General features: G+C 41.0%; 1 protein-coding gene across 1 annotated transcript in view; it reads left to right on the top strand.

The window, feature by feature from the left end:
• Window positions 1–20,174, top strand: part of tpd52 (tumor protein D52) — a 324,801-nt gene that overhangs the window by 178,431 nt on the left and 126,196 nt on the right. Inside the window, exon 6 of the mRNA XM_072467502.1 lies at window positions 15,216–15,397. Within this exon, the coding sequence (XP_072323603.1) occupies window positions 15,216–15,397 (182 nt within the window). The remainder of the gene's footprint in view (window positions 1–15,215; window positions 15,398–20,174) is intronic.

The following is a 20,174-nucleotide window of genomic DNA, read 5'->3' on the forward strand; positions in this document are numbered from 1 at the left end:
CTAGTGCTGCTAGGAAGGGAGTTTGAGGATTTTGACCCTGCGACGGTGAAGGAATAGCAATATAAGTCAGGATGGTGTGTGACTTGGAGGGAATCTTGCAGGTTGTGGTATTCCCATGTATTTGCTGCCCTTGCATCTTGTAGATGGTACACAGTGCTGCATCTGTGCATCAGAGGTGGAGCAAATTAATGTTTAAGGTGGAATGTTTAGGGTGGCAATCAAGAAGTCTGCTTGTCCTGAATGTTGGAGCTTCATCCATCCAGGTAAATGGTGAGTATTGCATCGCACTCCTGACTTGTGGCTTGTATGAAAATGAAAATCGCATATTGTCACAAGTAGGCTTCAAATGAAGTTGCTGTGAAAAGCCCCGAGTTGCCACATTCCGGCGCCTGGTACGGGAATTGAACCGTGCTGCAGGCCTGCCTTGGTCTGCTTTAAAAGCCAGCGATTTAGCCCAGTGTGCTAAACCAGCCCCTGAAATAATAATGATCACTTATTGTCACAAGTAGGCTTCAACAAAGTTACTGTGAAAAGCCCCTAGTCGCCACATTCTGGCACCTGTTTGGGGAGGCCGGTACGGGAAGATGGTGTAGATGGTGGACAGGCTTTGGGGAGCCAGGAGTTGTTACCCTCGGCAGAATTCCTAGCCTCTGGCCTGCTTTTGTAGCCACAGTATTTAATAATAATAATCTTATTGGTGTCACAAGTAGACTTACATTAACACTGCAGTGAGGTTAGTGTGAAAATCCCCTAGTCGCCACACTCTGGCGCCTGTTTAGATACACAGGGAGCATTCAGAATGTCCAATTCATCTAACAAGCACGTCTTTCGTGACTTGGTGAGGAAACCAGAGCACTCCGAGGAAACCCACGCAGACACGGGGAGAACGCACAGACAGTGACCCAAGCCGGGAATCAAACCCGGGTCATGGAACTGTGAAACAACAGTAACAACAGTGCTAACCACTGTGCTACCGTGCCACCCCATTTATATACTGGTTGAGTTCAGTTTCTGGTTAATGTAAACCCCCCCGTTCATTCACTGTTATGAAGTGTGAAGGTTTCATGTATGCAAAAAGATTGGATGTCTGTCCATGTGGTAAAGATATGTTGCTGTGAAGAAGGCTAATTGAAATTGTGGACTTAAAGAGAAAATGGTGCAATTTTAGTGATACCTTGATAGGATCTTTAAATCTGAACCAATTGAGAATTAAGTTATGGCTGAATACCTGATGGGGAGGTTTATTACTTATGGAATTTGTAGAAACCAGGAAGTATGCAGAAATTGAAAATACATATTCCTTGCAGTCATAACACAAGTTTATCCTTAGATTTAACCTGGCTCAGATTTTTCACAGCCCAGTGTACAATCCTGCAGATGCACGTGTTTAGTTTTAGATTTCTTGCATTCCAGGTTGATGATGGTGTTGCTCAGGTTTCACATAACAATCATCTGCTTCCTTCGTGTTTGTTGAAATCTGATGTTCCAATATTATTCCCATTGGAGAACATTAGTCAGAGATACAGTGAGCTAATCTTTTTCTTGTAACCTTTCTCACTGTCTATCATGCAAATTCATGAATGGGTTTAAGGCAGCCACTTTTGGTCCTGAAAAATGCTTCAGAATACTGAGAAAGAATAAGGCGTTTTAAACATTTGAGCAACAGATTAAGCTAGCCATATCATGCTGCTGCTATGCTGTATCAACACGCATCATATTCTCCACTAACAGATGCTGCCGTCAAGCCAAATAGGCATTTTGCCTAACACACACATTAGCAGTGTGGTATATGGATTTCAGTGCTGTTGTGATGCAGATATGTAAGACATACATATATGACAGGTGGATCTTATCAAACAGCATGATCCCTTTGGCTGTACCCAACCGGCAGAGAGAGTTCTGACTATACTCGACCAGTCCATGTATGCAAAACTCAGAACATAATTCATGATTGGACAGTACTTAACGAACAATCCCGAGTGTGCTAAGAATTACACTAACAACCAATTTAAGATTATCAGTTAGACTTGCATTGTGACTTTCTTAAGCTTGCTAGAAACTACATAAGTTTGTATACAGGACCGTGCCAACGTGTCCGTTCAAGTCACACACCGTCCTGACTTATATTGCTATTCCTTCACAGTCACAGGGTCAACATCCTCAAACTCCCTTCCTAGCAGCACTAGGTGCACTGCAATGGTTCAAGAAGGCAGCTCATCACCACCTTCTCAAGGGCAATTAGGGATGGGTAATAAAATGCTGGCCTAGCCAGCCATGCTCACATCTTGTGAACTAATAAAGCACATTGCGCCTTTTTCAATTAAACAAAAGCACAGGGGAACAATGGTTCCTTGTGCATTCTGCATGGTAGTACCTCGACCAATCAGAGTTCATATGCCACTCTTTTCACATGCACGATAAATTATTGTTCCCTTTGAAATGTTGTATTCTTGTGTCTGTCCTGATGAATGCAAGCTGAAATGCTTTGACAGTAGGTCTCATTTTTCAGCAATATTCAAGTTCTCTACTACCAAGTGATAAATCATATATATGCTGTCTGAAAAGATGGGAGATGCAGACGGTGCATTTGTCAATCTTGAAATTTTCTGTATTTATGATTTCAGATCTCTAAACAGTTATTGAGTCTTGCTCGTATTGTATCTCAACTGGGTTGTTGTCTTCACATCGCAGTTGAATGTAAATGCTACCCATATTTAATTCAGTAACTGTACCTTTGTTATTAAATAACACGGCATATTTAAGTACCTGATGCATCACCTCTGGCATTGTTCACAGTTGGTAAGTAGTGTTGCGATCCCAGTTGATATAACTAGATGGGAAGATCCTAGATTGGAACCCTGGTTCAAAAGACCGTAACTCTTACTTTTTAAAAAGTAAAGCATGGAGGAACAGAGTCACAGGATCTCTAATTGGTTTTAACAGTGAGAAAAAAATCATTTATTAAACTTGAAAAATTGAATTCAATGGAATACTCCTTTACCACACCCACTTGCCTTAAAAATACCCACATATTTAAAGATTAATATGGGTTACAAAGTACATCTTGAGTTACAATGGTCTCATTAATACAAAGTCCCATTTAAGCATACAAGATGACTGTGGTCAAGTACATATTCTGCTCTGAACCCAAGTTAGTGTCTGGTTTTATGAGATTTTCCAAACTGCATTCCCAAAACACGCTTTAAATTTCCCGCTCATAATAATGCTTTCCCTTGGCTGCTTTATTCCAACATACAGTCCAAGCTTTACAAATTACACTTTCAAACAAAAGCTCCCATTCCATTTTTAACAGTGAATCCAGTCCAGGTTTTTACACTAACCCCTTTAGGATTTCTTTGTCATCACTGCTGTGCAAACTTCTCATAATTGCATTCACTCTCGATTCCCGGACTCTTATTAAAATTTAGTTAAGCGTTTCATCTACTTCTTAAGTCTGCTGTCCCACTTTAAATCTAGTCACTGCGATTGTCTCTTTAATTCAGAACGTTTTGTTTACTCTTCCTTGAATTCTTCTGAACAATACCTTGGTCTCTGTTCAATTAACTCCAGTCTTCCTGGACACTCTTGTCTGTCCCAGTTCCCTGGTTATCTGGACTGTAAGTTGTACGTTAGGAGGTCTGCCTCTTTGCAGCTCCCATCCTGTCCAGTCTGATGGCATAATCAAGAGATGTTCAATCCCTGAGATCCTGTCTCCAACTACTCTTAAATTATCCAAACTTAAAACTTTAAAGCTTTTTACCTTATAAGGGATTTATAAGGACCTCCAGTTGTTAAACAGCGGCCACATGCGTATGTCTTTTGTTTATTTTTCACACCATAGCCCTTTCTAAGCACAATAGAAACCTAGTTGGAACTTAACCAACCCCAACACATAAACAGCTGTATCAAGCATGAAGCTAACTATAGGTTTTACCCTTCCAGGTTTCTAAACATTGAATTAAACACACCCTTACTTCTAATGTTTACTAATACAGATATAAATCCCTTGAAACTACTTTTGCTTTCCCAACAGCAGTAGGCAGTAGAGTTTCAGGGCATGGGAATATTAGGAATGACTAGGAATTAGGAATATTGGGAATTAGGTGTGTTATGCTAGGTGCGGCAGTGGTAAAAAGTGACAGTTTGATATTGGAACATCAAGATGGTGGCTGATTATGGGAGCATTGCAAGATATGTCAGTACTGAGGAAAGGTTCCTGAAGGTGGAGTGAGTGGGAAGAAGGTGGTGTGTGTGGTCCTTTAGTGCTCTGGTGGAATCTAGGACCTATGGTGGGCTTGGGAGCTGACAGACAACATTCTAGGGTCTAGGAGTATTGGAGGCCTGCACTTTGAACTGCAGGTGAACAGATTTGATGTGGTGTAATTTCAGGATGCAGTAAAAAGCATAGGAAAAAGGCACAGAGTCTGTTATGATTGAGGAAAGTAATTTTGTTTTCTGAGCATTGAGGGAGTCAGAGTCTGAAGCTATTGGTGAAGGCTTGGCTTAGATTTGGTTAGGTGTGCTACCGAGGATAGTCTAAAGTTACTTGAATGTGGATCTTCACTCGGTGCGAGAAAGTTGTTGATAGCCACCTCTTCCCACTCCTATACAAGCCATACTTTTGCAGTTTTGGGGAACTGAGTGGTGTGATTTAAGGTTCAGTATTCATAAAATATCTTTAAGCCAATTCTGGAGTCATGATCAATTGGGCATTTATGTGATTGAGAGGAAACAGTGGAGAATCGGGAAAGGAGAGAACGATGAGGGTTGGAGGCAGCAGAGAGTTACAGTTGAAAGAACTGAGCACTAATTCACAAGAAATTGCAGAGCAAGTATCAGATAAGTGGCATGCTTTACACACAGGCTTTGGACAAGTGCACTGAGGCAAATAGTGCCACATATACAAAAGCTACAAATTGGGAACTCGGTATTCAATTAGAGGCAAGCATAATAAATAGGTTTTAAACATGATAGAAAAAACATAGGTTGTTAATTGTTAGACTAGCAGGAAAACCAAGCTATGGTCAAGATTTTTAATGGATAGTATCTACTGAGTGAAGATCCACATGCAAATATCAATGATCAAGGTTCCAAGAGTGGGACAACATTGTTGCAGCATCATTTCCTCCACTACTCTTTGCTATTTATTGTTTAGTGTGTTTTTTAAATCTGGGGGTGACTAAATTGTATATTTTAAATTATAATTTTGATAATTTTCTTATACAGTCTTACCTAATGACTTCTAAGCTGCAAAAGTTAACTATTTTAAAATTAATAATTGCTGAATTTACTTAGAACCATAGAACGGTCATGGTACAGAAAGAAATAATTCAGCCCATGTATCTGCATGGGCCAAAAATGTAATCCTACTTTCCAGCACCTGGTCTGTAGTCTTGAAGGTTGCAGCACTTCAGATGCAGATCCAGGTACCTTTTAAATGTGTTGAGCATTTCAGCCTCCGCTACCAACTTCAGCAGTGAATTCCTGCCCCCACCACCATCTGAGAAGGCTTTTCCTCGTGTCTCCTCTAATCCGTCTACCAATCACCTTAAATCCATGCCCCCTGGTAATTGACCCCTCAGTTTGGGGAAACATGTCTTTTCTGTCTACACGATCTTGGCGCCTCATAATTTTGTGCACCTCGATTAGATTACCCCTTGGCCTCCTCTATTTTAAGGAAAACAACCCTAGGCTATCTGATCTCTCCACATAGCTGCAATTTTCAAGCCTGGTAACATTCTTGTAAACCTCTCTGCACCCTCTCCAGAACAATTATGTGCTTTACCTGACACACAGGCTCCTATGGGCCATAAATAACTTTGTCTGTGGCCTCCACATTAATTTAGCAAGTGTTAGGATCCTGGACAAGAACGCAACTGTTTGTAATTTGTAAAACTGAGGAAATGTTACTGCACCACAGGAATGATAACACTGACCCATAGGTATTTTGTGTTAAAATAAACTTTAACTTAAAACCGAATTAATCACATTACCAACAAAGAAACAGCTTTACAGTTAACAGTTACAACAGTTTTATGTAAAAGAGAAAACCTTAACTTCCTAAACCTGCCACTATATTCCAATTAAGCAAACCAAATATTTCAAATACCACTCTTGAATAAAGTTAACAACACCCAGGTTTCTACTTGCTTTTCCCATGTGCAGAATCTTTGGAGATGAAACTAAAACACCTTTGTTCAGATGAGAGTTCTAGGATCAACTGACCTTTCAGATAGATCTGGCTCCTCCCATTAACTACATCATCTGTACCCAAAGCGTAATGCGCTATTTTGCCTATTCTGACTAGATGTTCTGACAATTTCCTCCCACAGTCCAAAGATGTGCAGGTTAGGTGGATTGGCCATGCTAAATTGCCCCTTAGTGTCCAAAAGGTAGGTCGGGTTACTGGGATGCAGGGATAGGGTGGAGGCCTGGGCTTGAGTAGGATGCTCTTTCAAGACTCAATGGGCCGATTGGCCACCTGTACTGTAAATTCTATGATGTTCCTTGACTTGTTTAGCCAGGACCAAAACAATACCCCTCATTAATTCGAACCTAAACAATATTTCATTAGCTAGTTATCTGTAAACAAGTAAATGATTCTCGATCTATTAGCAGAAGATTTGACCTGCAGATCTTTTACAACGTTTTAATCACAGCTTCAGCAGTCATACTGTCTGTATGCATCTTAACCCAGGTTTAAACATTGCTGAAAGACCACATAAAACATAATAGATGGCAATTTCTTGCATTCATCTGAATAGTCATTTATTTCCTGGTCACTTGCTTGATTTTATAACTGTTCAGTTTAGGCACAAGTTCATTTATTCTTTGTAACAGTATGGTTTGCAATCTAATAAGGTTGAACTTTGCATCATTCATCTTAAACAAGATGAAGACTTTAGAAAATTTAAAATGCAAATTTATTATCTCCAGCAACCCCCTCAACCCTTCCACTGCAATACCAACCATTTTGATAAGTGGAAATGGTCTTCCCTATAATCCAGAGTGTGCATTAAAATGCCCACTATTTAGGTAAACAACAGAATTTAGTAATTGAACATAGGACCTCTATCATTGTACACCAACTAATTAATAGGTATTCGTGCCACCTCATGTTGAAAGGTGAATTTAACATATACGGTGATAATTAAGCTGTAAAACATATGACAGGTAATGAGCAAAACTTAGTCCCAAAGTGTATTGACAGTAAATATAGTTGTAATACTATAAACCTGAACAATAGAACTACTTGCCTGTTGTGCCAAACTCTTGCAGTGCAACTATGACATTCATGCTGTGTAAACTTTCTCAGGTAAACCGTCTTTACAAAAAGCAGCAAATCTAACTCGTCAATCACTGTGCTCCTAGTCTGCTTCTATTCATCAGGAAAATTATGGAAGAAGTTATCAACAATGCCACCAAGTAACACCAATATTCTACTTGCTCAGTTGGGTTCATTTAGATCCGTTTAGCTTCAGGCCTTGTCAAAACCTTAGTCCAGACCTGGATGGAAGAGCTGAGTGCCAGAAAAGGGAATATCAAGATAGAATTCGAGCTCATGTGACACCAATGACCCTTGAAAAACTGAAGTCAATGTGGGCCAAGAACGATATTCTCCAATGGTTTGAGCTAAAGCTAACAAAATAAATTAGACGCTGTTGTCAAAATTCAGTCACTGTAGTGCCTGGACTGCATTGCAGAAATACTTCTTTTAAATATTCTCAGCGCAACCATATTTAGCTGCTTCATTATGACCTTCCCTCCATCATAGAGTCAGGATTATTGACGATTATACAGTGCCCTTTTGAATATCAAGGATACCAATAAACTGCTGCATTTAGATATCTCTGCAGTAAATCAGTGTTAGCATACAAAATTCATATTTTCTTTCAACTGGAGCCAGTCACAGATCACTACCGTACATGCATTTCCTCTTTGACACCCATATGTCTGGTTTCCCTATCTAATGTGTATTTTTAAAATATATTTCTTGAAACATGGCAACATTGACGTGTCACATTTATTATTCATCCCTCACTGTACTGAGGAAACCGTGTTGGGCCTTCTTGAAAAGACTAGCCATTTTGATTATGAATCTAGGTTGTTAACCACTCTGCCACTGTTAATATAGGAGTCAAATCAATGATCTTAATGCAACCAAAGTATATTTAACCACAGAGAGATGAAAAAGTAAAACTTTCTACAATATCCCTTTGTGCACTGTTTTACAAGAGGCGTTACTACATTATATTTGCCATTCCCCAAAACCAAAAAGTGTCTTGGTCTCTGATGTTTTTCACTGGCGACACAATCGGGATTGGGAGGAGATCAGTGTGGGAAATCATTGCCACAACACACACATGCTATTAGTCTGTGGCATAGCACTTCAGAGCAACTGTTCCTTTATTGCTCCCTTGATGTGTATTCTAAAGTAAAATTAGAAAAACATAGAATGTCTCATAAAATATTTTACTGTTTTATGTGGAAGAAATGCTTTTCATTTTTTTTTCTTATTGCTATGTAATAATTCATATAAACACATTTTGTTAGACATTGCAAAATTGGACAGAACATTAGGCAAAGTGTTCTAATTCTTGTGTCTGCTGTTTTAGGATTAGCAAATGTACCTTGAACCCAAGTCTTGCATTACATATACTGTGCCCACCCCAATCCAATGCCGGCATCGCCACATCATTATATTTTGATGACTGTGTCTTTTAAATTACATTTCTGCCCCCCATCACCCCCATCCCCATTCTCGTTGTCTCTCTCAAGGAAACTTCGTTCTTTAACAAAACAAGCAGCGTGAGCTTGGGTAAAAGAAGGCTGCCTCTCTGCTCCTTACCATAGAGACATTGGAATAGATTTTTGTCTTCACCACATGGGTGGAAAATTGCCAGAGCATTTCACCATGCTTTATAGAACTTTTCTGATTCTTATTCGATGCCAAATGTGAGAGTTTTGGAAAGGCTGTATGATCTGCTCTGCCAGATTACAGCCTGGTGGTAAGTCAAAAATCTACCCCATTGTATTCTATTGGTACAGGACGCCCACATCCGGGAAACTTGGAACAAAATGTGTGCCTGATTTGGGGATTTGATGGATTTTGGCACCCAGGCCTAGCATATACTTTTAATATATAAATAAAGTAACAAAAGTAAAGAACAAAATGCTTTTATTCTATTTTTATTTTATTTTGGGGAATTCTGTTGTGCATGAATTGGCATTTCCTACATGAAACCGTGAATTCAAAAGAAAAAGTACTTGATTGGCTAGAAACAGCTTTGGGATGCACTTACTGCGTTAATGGCATGATGGATGAAAACTTTTTTTCCCTTTTTAAATTTCTGTTTTATGTACTGTTGATATTAATGCTCATCAATGTGAGTGATGTTAGTGCTGGTGAAGGGAATGCTTTGACATAGTGCATTAGCATTATCAGCAGTCAATCAGCTGAAAATTGGGAGCATCAAAATATTAACATAACAAGCTACTAATTTGAGTCCTTCTCCAATGAGGTTATTGCTTCTTGCTAAGTGGGATAGCCAACCTAGTGTCATTGTGTGCAGAGTTCTAATAGTTTGTGTGGTAAATCAGGAACTGTATTGAGACTGCAGATACTTTACCTTGAAACCCAAGTTGAGAGGGACGAGCCATTTCTCCCATTGATTAGGGTTGGTTTCGAATCGAGATCCCATTGAAATTTTAGTGATCCCAGTTTATTTTTCATACAATACAATGAATCCTGTACCTTTTCATGAAACCACATAAATAATAAATCAAATTCAAAACCGACAATGTGGAATTTTACATAAGAATTTTAAAAGTAATTATTGCTGCAATATTACCATCGTTTAACAGTGTTTTAGCACATCGAAGTGCAGAAATATTTTGTGGAGTACCAGTAAGAGTGCTAATTCTTTTAAATATTTTGTGTTTGAGAAATTTGCACAATAACATCTTATTCAGCATACTAGTTGAGAACAGAAGATGCCTGGACAGTTCTGAAAAGAGCAAGGTATTTTTTCCCTCCCTCCATTTCTTGCCAAACATTGAAACTTTATCCCCTTTTAGCTCTAATGAGTAATTCAAGCAGTCCGCATGGGAATAAATCATAGAATCATAGAATTTACAGTGCAGAAGGAGGCCATTCGGCCCATCAAGTCTGCACCGGCTCTTGGATAGAGCATCCTACTTAAGACCACGCCTCCACCCTATCCCCATAACCCAGAAACTCCTCCTAACCCTTTGGACGCAAAGGGGCAATTTAGAATGGCAAATCCACCTAACCTGCACTTCTTTGGACTTTGGGAAGAAACCAGAGCACCCGGAGGAAACTCACGCAGCCACTGGTAAAAAGTGCAAACATCACACATACAGTCACCCGAGGCCGGAATTGCACCCAATGAAAACTTTGAGAATCTATCCTGTCAAATTTGACAACTGATTCGGTTTGATTTGATTTGTCAGATGTACCAAAGTACAGTGAAAAGTATTTTTCTGCGGCCGAGGGAACGTATACAGTACGTACATAGACAAAAGAATAATCAACAGAGAGCATTGACACTGCTCCTCACAAACAACTGTTTTTAAATAAAAAAACAAAATGGGAACTGCAGCAAGATCTCTAATTTACTTAGCCAAAGAGAAATTATTTTGTGTAGCAATAGACTGCACAAAACACTAGGCACATGGATTGAAGTAGGTCTTGTGAATCCTGCTTGGCACATGTTCCATACTGCACTATTAAATCGATGCTGTTTATCTTCGGACTTGGAATAGTTGAATACTTAATTTGGTAAGTTATCTCAAAGTGTTGTATGAAATGTTTTTGACTCTTCCCATTAAAGCTAACTTCTACCCTTTAACCATTAGTGCTTTTTACGTTAGATAGTTCTGTCTGCCTGTTGTTCCAGTGATCCCAGTACTTTACTAAAAGCGTGTGTGTGGTCATAATTTTGACCATTGGGTGATGCTGTGAGTATATATTGAGCGAAAACAGCGAGTAACGTTGCAGCTACACTGCAGCATGTATCATTTTTATTACTCTGTTTTGGGCATTGATCATTAGAGAATAAAAGTTATTAATACACTTTCAATTATAATTAACCAAATCCTCCTTATTGTGAAGTTTAAGACACAACTTCATATCATTATGACATTATGGATAAACTGTCCTCTACTCAAGAACCATATCAACTTGATGAGGACCTTGTTATCCATGAATGATTATTAATGAGGCTTTCTTGTGACTAAATTATTAGTGCCATAAGAATTCAAGCTACAACAAAGCTTTTAATTTGAATGTAGTAATTTAAGGATTTGGGCATTTTCAAGATTTTATTCGCACAGTAGGAAGGACTCCTTCCAAAGACATCCATGCTTCCTATGAACTGAAATGTTACCTTGTAGTGGTCTGACAGTTAGGACGCTCCAGGTAAACAATATCTGGACACCAGTGACAAAAAAATAAGGATCTCTGTGGCTGATGAGCAAATGATGCTTTCATAGATCATATTCTTCAGACAACAAGTCAAATTTATTTTTAAGAAATCTAAATATTAAAAATAAAAGCAATTATGAAGAGAGAATTTACAAGGTTTCTCATTTAATTAATGGAAACTGTTGTAAAATAACAAAATTTTTGGAATACATCAAGTTCCTGACATTTTCTGTAGTGTCACACTGTAATGCGAATTCCCTGTTGCCCATGTGCTCACTGACCTCCATTGGTTCCTGGTTAAAGTAATGCCTTGAATTAAAAATTCTCATCTTTGTTTTCAAATCCCTCCATGGCCTTACCACGCCCTATCTCTGCTCTGGCTTCTTGAGCATACCTGCTTTTAATTACTCCACCAGTTCCCTAAGTCTAGGCTCTGAAGTACCCTCTCCGTGCCTTTAAATTGTTTTCCTTTTTTTAGACTCTCTGTAAAACCTACATCTTTTACCAAGCTTTTGGTCACCTGACCTACTTATCTGATATGGTGTCAAATTATGTTTTATAATACTCCTGTGAAGCACCTTAGGATGTTTCATTATATTACATATAAATATAAGTTGCTGTTTTTGCAGTATAACTCCAGTTATTCTCTGAAGACAGAATTTTATGACAAAATGCTTGGATGATTTGTTGGACTTGAGAACTATATAAACTGAAACCCTTTTAATATTATGAAAAAGTGGAAAGTCTTTCTGGCACTTTGGCAATTTAAAAAAATCTTGGTGTAAAGCTCTATACATGTACGTAAGTGTGAATACATAGAACTTATTCCTAGTGGGCAGTGTGCAGTTCAGAATCATGGTCAACCCACAGTAAAACTCCAGTATTGCTTTCTTCTCACTGCCAATTTAGAAAACAAACTAGTAATGCAGCAGAATTAGCAATGTACAAACTAAATGTACAGTGCCATTTGCTATGTGTTGTACAGCTATTACCAGAGTTGGATGTTAGAGCCAGAGATTTGCCAAGATTTGCTTATTTTCAAGGAAGATTACAAGAGGTGTTCATAGAAGTGCTTGTGACAAACACATGCTTACTGCTTTTCTGGAACTGACTTAAGACTTTCTACATTTAAAATAAAGAGTTGGGACACGTTTTATAGGAATAATTACTATGTGAAGATTTGCGGAAGTCTTTATTCCTCTCTCTCACACACAGGTCATCTTGGTTTCTAAGAAGGGCATGAGAGAATTCAAAGATTCTCCAAGGCTGCTAGATTTTAGCTCGTCTCTACCCCAAATTCTTCATTTTCTGCAATTGCAGACCTAGTGGCTCATTGTTTTTCTTGCTGTATTTCATTTGCTGTATTTTGATATGTTGTCTTGCTAATGCTGGAAGTTAATTTTGGAAAGAAGAATAGAAAGAATTCCTGCGAGTGTGTCAACAGAATCATTGAATGGTTGCAGGACAGAAGGATGCCATTTGCCTTCTCTCTGCAGGTGGAATGGGATACTAACTCAAGAGTTGAAAACCATTGCTTAGGCTGCTTTATTGGTGGCAGCAGGATTAAACACTTCATTTAGATCTTGAGTTACATCTTTGGTCTGAGGGTTCACAGTCAATGGTGAAGTGACAGCACTTGCTGCTGGCCTCAAAGAAAGCTCCCCACAGAAGTGTAGTCTCTCTATATGGCATGGATTTCTCCTTTCCTGACATCAGTTTGAATCCAATGCCAAGCAAGCCATTGGGATTTCCAGACACTCAGAAACAGTGATGTAATCAAGCAGGATAAACAGCCAATTGCATTGAAATATTTTCACAACAGAAAATCAGGGGGTAAAATCTACTGACTCTCTTTAATTAAAATTTAGTGGAGAGCAAAATAAACAATTAGGAGATAAACTTGAAGCTGAAATATCAAACTTAATTGTGAGCCAAATTTTAAGCTCCTCCCCCGGCAGGTTTGTAGGCTCTGGGGGAGGCCAGGGTGCATGAAATTGCAGGGAACAAGATTTCTGCTGCGCGTGCTCCCCACCCTCAAAGCCCCAGTGACCTCCTGATCGCTCCCCAAACCTACATTTGGTCGCGGGCCTCCTGGTGCAGTTCTTCGTCCAACCACTGCAGCATTGTTACTGTACAGACTGGAGATCTGCTGGCCAATCGTATTGGTCGACAGCTCTCCAAGGTGGGCCTTCCTCCCAAGTGAGGTACAGAAGTCCCACCCACTGCCATTCAATGCTTATTTGAATCTAAAATGGCAGCGGATCAGCTGGAGTCAGAGTGGGTATGTTGCTTGTTGACTCTTCAGGTGGTGAGGGCTCCTATGAGGGATACATTTTAAATTGCACAAAAATTAGTTTTTCAGGAGCAATGAGGCTGTTTAGCAATAATTATGAACTTTGTATGTTGTTAACCCTTTGAAATAACTATACAAGGCATTGGTGAAACCACATCTAGAGTATTGTGCACAATTTTGGTCCCCTTATTTGAGGAAAGATATAGTGGCATTGGAGGTAGTTCAGAGGGGGTTCACAAGGTTGATTCCAGAGATGAGGGGTTTGTTGAATGAAGAGAGATTGAACAGTTGAGGCCTATGGTTTAGAAGAATGAGGGGAGATCAAATTGACGTATACAAGATGATAAAAGGTATGGATAACGTAGACGTGGAGTTGATGCTTCCTCTAGTGGGGCATTCTGGAACAAGAGGTCAGAGTCTTAGGAAAAGGGGTAGCAAATTTTACGGAATTGAGGAGAAAATACTTCTCCCAAAGGGTTATGAATCTGTGGAATTCACTACTCCAGGGTGCAGTGGATGCTGGGACAATGATTAAATTTAAGGAGGAATTAGACAGATTTTTAATTGGTAATGGGTTGAAGAGTTGTGAAGAATGGGCAGGACGGTGGGGCGAAGGCCAGGATAAGATCAGCCATGATCGAATGGTGGAGATGACTCGATGGGCCAAATGGCCTAATTCTGCTTCCGTATCTTGTATCTCATTCAGTAGTGTGCAAAGTTTTAAAGGGCTTTTACAGCAAGTTTAACAGATTAAAAGGGCAAGTTCTTATCAGTTCTGTGATTTCTTCTTGATTGCAGCCTGGGGAATTTCACCAGAGCATCTTTTTGCACAGAGGAATCACTGAAAGAAAGCATTTCTTGGATTTCCACATATGACTGGGCCCGTGAAAATTCCGGAAGTTGCTGTCCGTTTCAGAGGAGTGGCAAAATAATTTGCTGATCATTACTCCTGTCATAATATACACCAGTATATCATGTGCAGACACACACTGATGGACACACAGTGGGACCAATCAACATACACAACACCGCAGCCAATCACCAGTGAGAGCACACGCACTATAAAGACAGGGAGCATCAGAGTTCACGCTCATTCGAGCTGCAGCTAGCTAGGAGGAGAGAGCTCACAGCCTGCAACACAGACATTCACCATGTGCTGAGAGCATCGACTGGTTAGGACAAGGCAGAGGTCTTTAGTTAAAGCTAGTATCGTATTAACCCACAGTCTAAGTATGTTTAAACAGTTAATGATTCAATAAAATAGTGTTGCACTATTTCAAGTGTTGGTGACCTGTATGTGATCCAGAACACCCAACACATCAACTCCTGCCGCAAAATCAAGTCCAATTTTGTTGGAGTTAGTTACATAGACTAAGTATTGTAAAATATTGACTGAAAGAGTAGATTACATTGGAATTGCATGATGAACAAGCCTTAAATGTAATTTTTTAAAAATGTCAAATGTTTCTCTTTTAGGTGACTTCCCAGAAAGTGGACTCATTTGCATCGTTATTGAGGCACTCCCCTCTGACACAGATGGGCCCTTCCAAAGACAAAATAGTCATTGGTAAAATCTTCCATATAGTGGGTGATGACCTTTATATTGACTTCGGTGGAAAGTTTCATTGTGTGTGCAGAAGACCAGCAGAAGATGGAGAGTAAGTTGCTTAGTGCCAATCATGAAACATCTGACAGTTCATTTTAAACTAACATATCTTTAAAATGTGATTCTAATTATAAGATCAATAGTTTATTGGTTAAAATTTAATATTTTCACCATGTTACCTGTTTATTGCCAGTAAAAAAAATAATTTCAAATCAGTTTTGGTAAAGATGAAGAAAAGAAATGCTAACATGTTCTCAGAATTATTTTATTCACAAAAGCTTAAGAAAAGCTTAAAGAAGTCCAAAGATGTGCAGGTAAGGTGGATTGGCCAAACTTAATTGCCTTTAGTGTCCAAAGATGTGCAGGTTAGGTGGGGTTACCGGGATAGGGCGGGAGATTGGGCCTGGGTAGGGTGCTTTCTCGGTGGGTCAGTGCAGACTCAATGGGCCAAATGGCCTTCATCTGCACTGTAGGGATTCTATTCCATCAAACATAATTTAGTGCTCGTGTTGAAAAATGTTTCCTGACACGTAGGTTTTTTGAGGACACGTGAAAAGGTTCAGTCCTTTCAGTCCATTTGTCTGTGAATGACTACATCTGCAGTAGTTTAAAATTGTTTGTTAATAAAGAATTATCTTGGAAATTTTTCATTCATATTACTTAGGAATAGAAGATACCCTGATTATTGTGTTCACTCTTTTCCAAATAAGATGAGTGTATTCAATTGATGGTAATCTTGAAACGTCAGTCTGCATGTTGTGAGGTATGTTGAAGCAAAATACACATCTTCCTGGCATTCTTCATCATTGTTGGAGAAGTTTTAAAAAAGTGACATTGTCATCAAAGCTTGCTAAGGGTTTTACTGTTGTCTGGTGAACTGACTTTTGCTGAACAGAAGCAGAACACCAACTCTCCAACACTTCTTCCTACCATTCTATGGACTTGACCCCCATCATTGAATATCAAGCTATTGCTTCCAGAAATGATGTGGAGATGCCGGCGTTGGACTGGGGTGAGCACAGTAAGAAGTCTTACAGCACCAGGTTAAAGTCCAACACCTGAGGAAGGAGCAGCACTCCGAAAGCTAGTGACATCGAAACAAACCTGTTGGACTTTAACCTGGTGTTGTAAGGCTTCCAGAAATGTAATTGATCTCATCTTCTCTGGAGCTCTTCCCACCATGGCTTCTAAATTAATAGTCCCTTAATCCTGAACAGTCCACTTCTACTTCTTTCCCAAGATCAGCAAACAGGACTGACCTGTTAAACCTATAATTCCAATCTCTTCCTGCCCCACTGAAGTTATTCTTTCTTTCCCTTGTCTTATCCAGTCTCTTTCCTGTCTGTGACTCTTCCAATACCCTGTCACTTTGATAGTTTTCAATTTCCTGGTCCAAAGCTGTTAGGCATGGGCAGTAAATTGTGGCCTAGCCAGCAACAATCACATCCCGTAAACATACAAAGTATCATTCCCTGCGGTTCTGTTCTTAACCCATTCGATCCCATTCCTCCCCAGCAAGAGCCACAATAGGGTCCCCTTGTTCTCACCTTCCACCCCATCAGCCTCCATATTCAATGAAACATCCACTGCCATTTTCACTACCTCCAGTGTGATGCCACAACCAAACAGATCTTCCCATGTCAGCATTCTGAAGGGACTCTGGTCCATTCCTCAATCATCCCCAACAGCTACTCCCCTTCCCACACACCTATCCATGCAAGTGCAGGAAATGTGACATCTGCCCTTTAGCTCCTTTATCCTCACCATCCATGGCCCCAAATATTGTTTGCGGATGAAACAGTTATTTACGTATATCTCTTTCAATTAAGTGTACTATATTCACTGTTCATAATGCAGGTTGCCCGACACTGGGGAGACCAAATATAGATTGGATGACTACTTTGCAGAATACCATTGCAAACATGACCACCTCGTCCAGTTGACTGTCATTTTATTTCTCCAATCTGCTCTTACAGTGATCTCTATCATTGGCCACTGCAGTGTTTTAATAAAGCTCCGCTTCTGGAGGAACAGGCACAATAGCACAGTGGTTAGCACTGTTGCTTCACAGCTCCATCGAGGTGAAGGGTCCCAAGTTCAATTCCTGGCTTGGGTCACTGTCTGTGCGGAGTCTGCACGTTCTCTCTGTGTCTGCCTTAGTTTCCTCTGGGTGCTCCGGTTTCCTCCCACAGTCCAAAGATGTGAAGGTTAGGTGGATTAGCCGTGCTAAAATTGCCCTTGGTGTCCAAAAAGGTTATGTGGGATTGCAGGGATAGGGTGGAGGCGTGGGCTTAAGTAGGGTGCTCTTTACAAGGGCCGGTACAGACTCAATAGCCTCCTTCTGCACTGTAAATTCTATGATTCTATGAACAGTACCTGATCTTTTGACTGATAATTTTACAGCCTTCCAAGCTTTCTCCTCCTTTGATCATCTCATTTTTTAAATATCCTTTTCACCTCCCAAGTACAATAAAAATGTTCTCACCAAGATACCTTAAGTATTGCTAAAAAAAATAAATATGCCGTCAAATTGGACAGACAGAAAAATGTAAAATTTCAAAAGGAACAATAATTTATACTGCATGGAAAAAATATTGGTTTGCAAGTCAACTCTGGTCCAATTTTCTGCTCTCTCTCCCGAGTTCACTGCCCTCTTATCCTCTGTTATGCTCTAGCAGGAGCCATCCATTGTGCGACCTCCACTGCATGTTGCCACTAGAAGCCAGCTTGCTGGGTGGGGGCATGCCCATTACAGTGGACATGCTGGCTGAGTGAAGTCGGTGGAGTTTGAGCATCAATTCGGCAAACATTTCGATAGGCATCAGAAAGAGATGATGGCCTCACTGAAGGAGTTGGTGGATGATGCCCTGTCCCCGATAAAGGAGACTCTGGGAAAGACATTGGCGGTGTGGGAGCAAGGAGAGGTGTTGAAGTGGATGGAGGTGGCGTTGCCGCATCACAGCGACTAGTTCACCTCGATGGACGAGGAGTTATGGAAGGTGCAGATGAGTAACAAAGGGCTGAGGGCTAAAGTGGAGGACGTGGAGAATGTGTCACAAAGGCAGAATCTGTGGATTGTGGGACTGGCTGAGGGGTTGGAGGGCCGGAAGCCAATGGAGTACTTTTGAGGAGATGTTCGCCAAGTTGTTGGGGGAGGAGGTCGACCCCTCCCTCTATGAGCTGGATAGGGCTCATCGGTTGTTCTTGCTGAAACCGAATGAACTACCAAGAGCTGTGATAGTCTGATTCCACAGCTACCAGGTGAAGGCGAAAGTGCTGAGATGGGTGAAGCAGAATCGAGAGGTGAGGCGGGAAGATGTTGGTATTCATATATACCAGGACCTCGTGGCAGAGCTGGCAAGATGGCAGGTGGCCTTTGGTAGGGCGAAGGCAGCATTGTACAAGAGCAACATACGGTTTGGGATGGTCTATCCGGAGAAGCTAAGAGTTACACACAACCCCAGCGACTATTAATTTGAGATGGCGGAGGCATTCGTGATTTGCTGAAGGACTGGGACTGAACTGAGTTTAGACTTTGTTTTTCTTCATGTTGTGTTTGGCAGGGAATGGTTTTGGGGCATTGGAGTAATATGTTGGGATTTGTTTCCCTATGTTTGAGGTCTATTTTATGGGGATGTGTGGAGGAATTGGGTGTGGGAGATCTTCATGTTGGTATATTTGGTATTGAACCTGTGGGGGGAGAAACCACCTCGCTAGCAAACGCAGGTTGGATTGTGATCGGGAGAAAGGTGGGGAAAGGGCACTGGCTGTTGGAATCTGTGTGGACAGGTTTCGATGGGCCTGGTGTGAATGGTGGGGTGATGGGAACTATGCAGGGAGAAGTGGTTTCAAGAGGAGGTGGCTGAGGAGCATCTGGGAAGGGGGATGGAGGGCAAGTTGCCTGACGGTAATAAGGGGTAGGGATGGGTCCCGCTTGCTGGGTGGGCCAGGAGCAGTGATAGGGGGAGGGAGTGGGGTGATAAGGGGGAGGTGTTGAGAGACACCCGGTCTGTATGGTAACGTGGAACGTGTGAGGGTTGGGTGGGGGCCGGTGAAGTGGGTGAGAGTCTTGTCACATTTGATGAGCTTGAGAGTTGATGTGGAACTGCTGCAGGAGACCCACCTGAGGGTGAAAGACCAGGTGAGGCTTCAGAAGGACTGGGTGAGTCAGGTGTTCCACTCGGGCTTTGACAGCAGGGCCCGGGCGGTAGCGATACTGGTGGGCAAGAGAGTGAGGGTTCAGATGGGCAGACTAGGGAGGGTGGGTATGTTCGATAATGGGTGCTTTTGAGGGGAGGCTGGTGGTGTTGGTTAGTGTGTATGCCCTGAATTGGGACAATAGGTTCTTCAAGAGGATGGTGGCTAACATACCAAGTTTGGGTATGCACCAGTTAATTCTGGGAGGAGAGTGGTTGTGGATAGATCTAAGCATGCTTGCTGACCCCGGAGGGATCCAAAGGAGGTTTTTGCATCCAGGACGTAGATAGTATTCTTTCTTTTCGCCGGTGCATGATGTGTATTCAAGAATCGACTTCTTCATTATGGGGAAGTCATTGCTGTCGGGGGTGAAGAAAGTCAAATATTCGGCGGGTTGTTATCTCGGACCATGCTCCGCATTTGGTGGATGTGATCCTGCAGAAGGGGCCGGCACAGAGGCCAGCATGGAGTTGGATGTGGGGCAGCTGGTGGATCCGAATTTTTGTGTAAAGATTGGGAAGGTGATTGATGATATGTGGGGTTTAATAGGAATGGGAAGGTCTTGAAGGTTGGATTGTGATCGGGAGAAAGGTGGGGAAAGGGCACTGGCTGTTGGAATCTGTGTGGACAGG

This window comes from Scyliorhinus torazame, chromosome 11 (assembly GCF_047496885.1).
Source record: "Scyliorhinus torazame isolate Kashiwa2021f chromosome 11, sScyTor2.1, whole genome shotgun sequence".
Classification (NCBI taxonomy): Eukaryota; Metazoa; Chordata; class Chondrichthyes; order Carcharhiniformes; family Scyliorhinidae; genus Scyliorhinus; species Scyliorhinus torazame.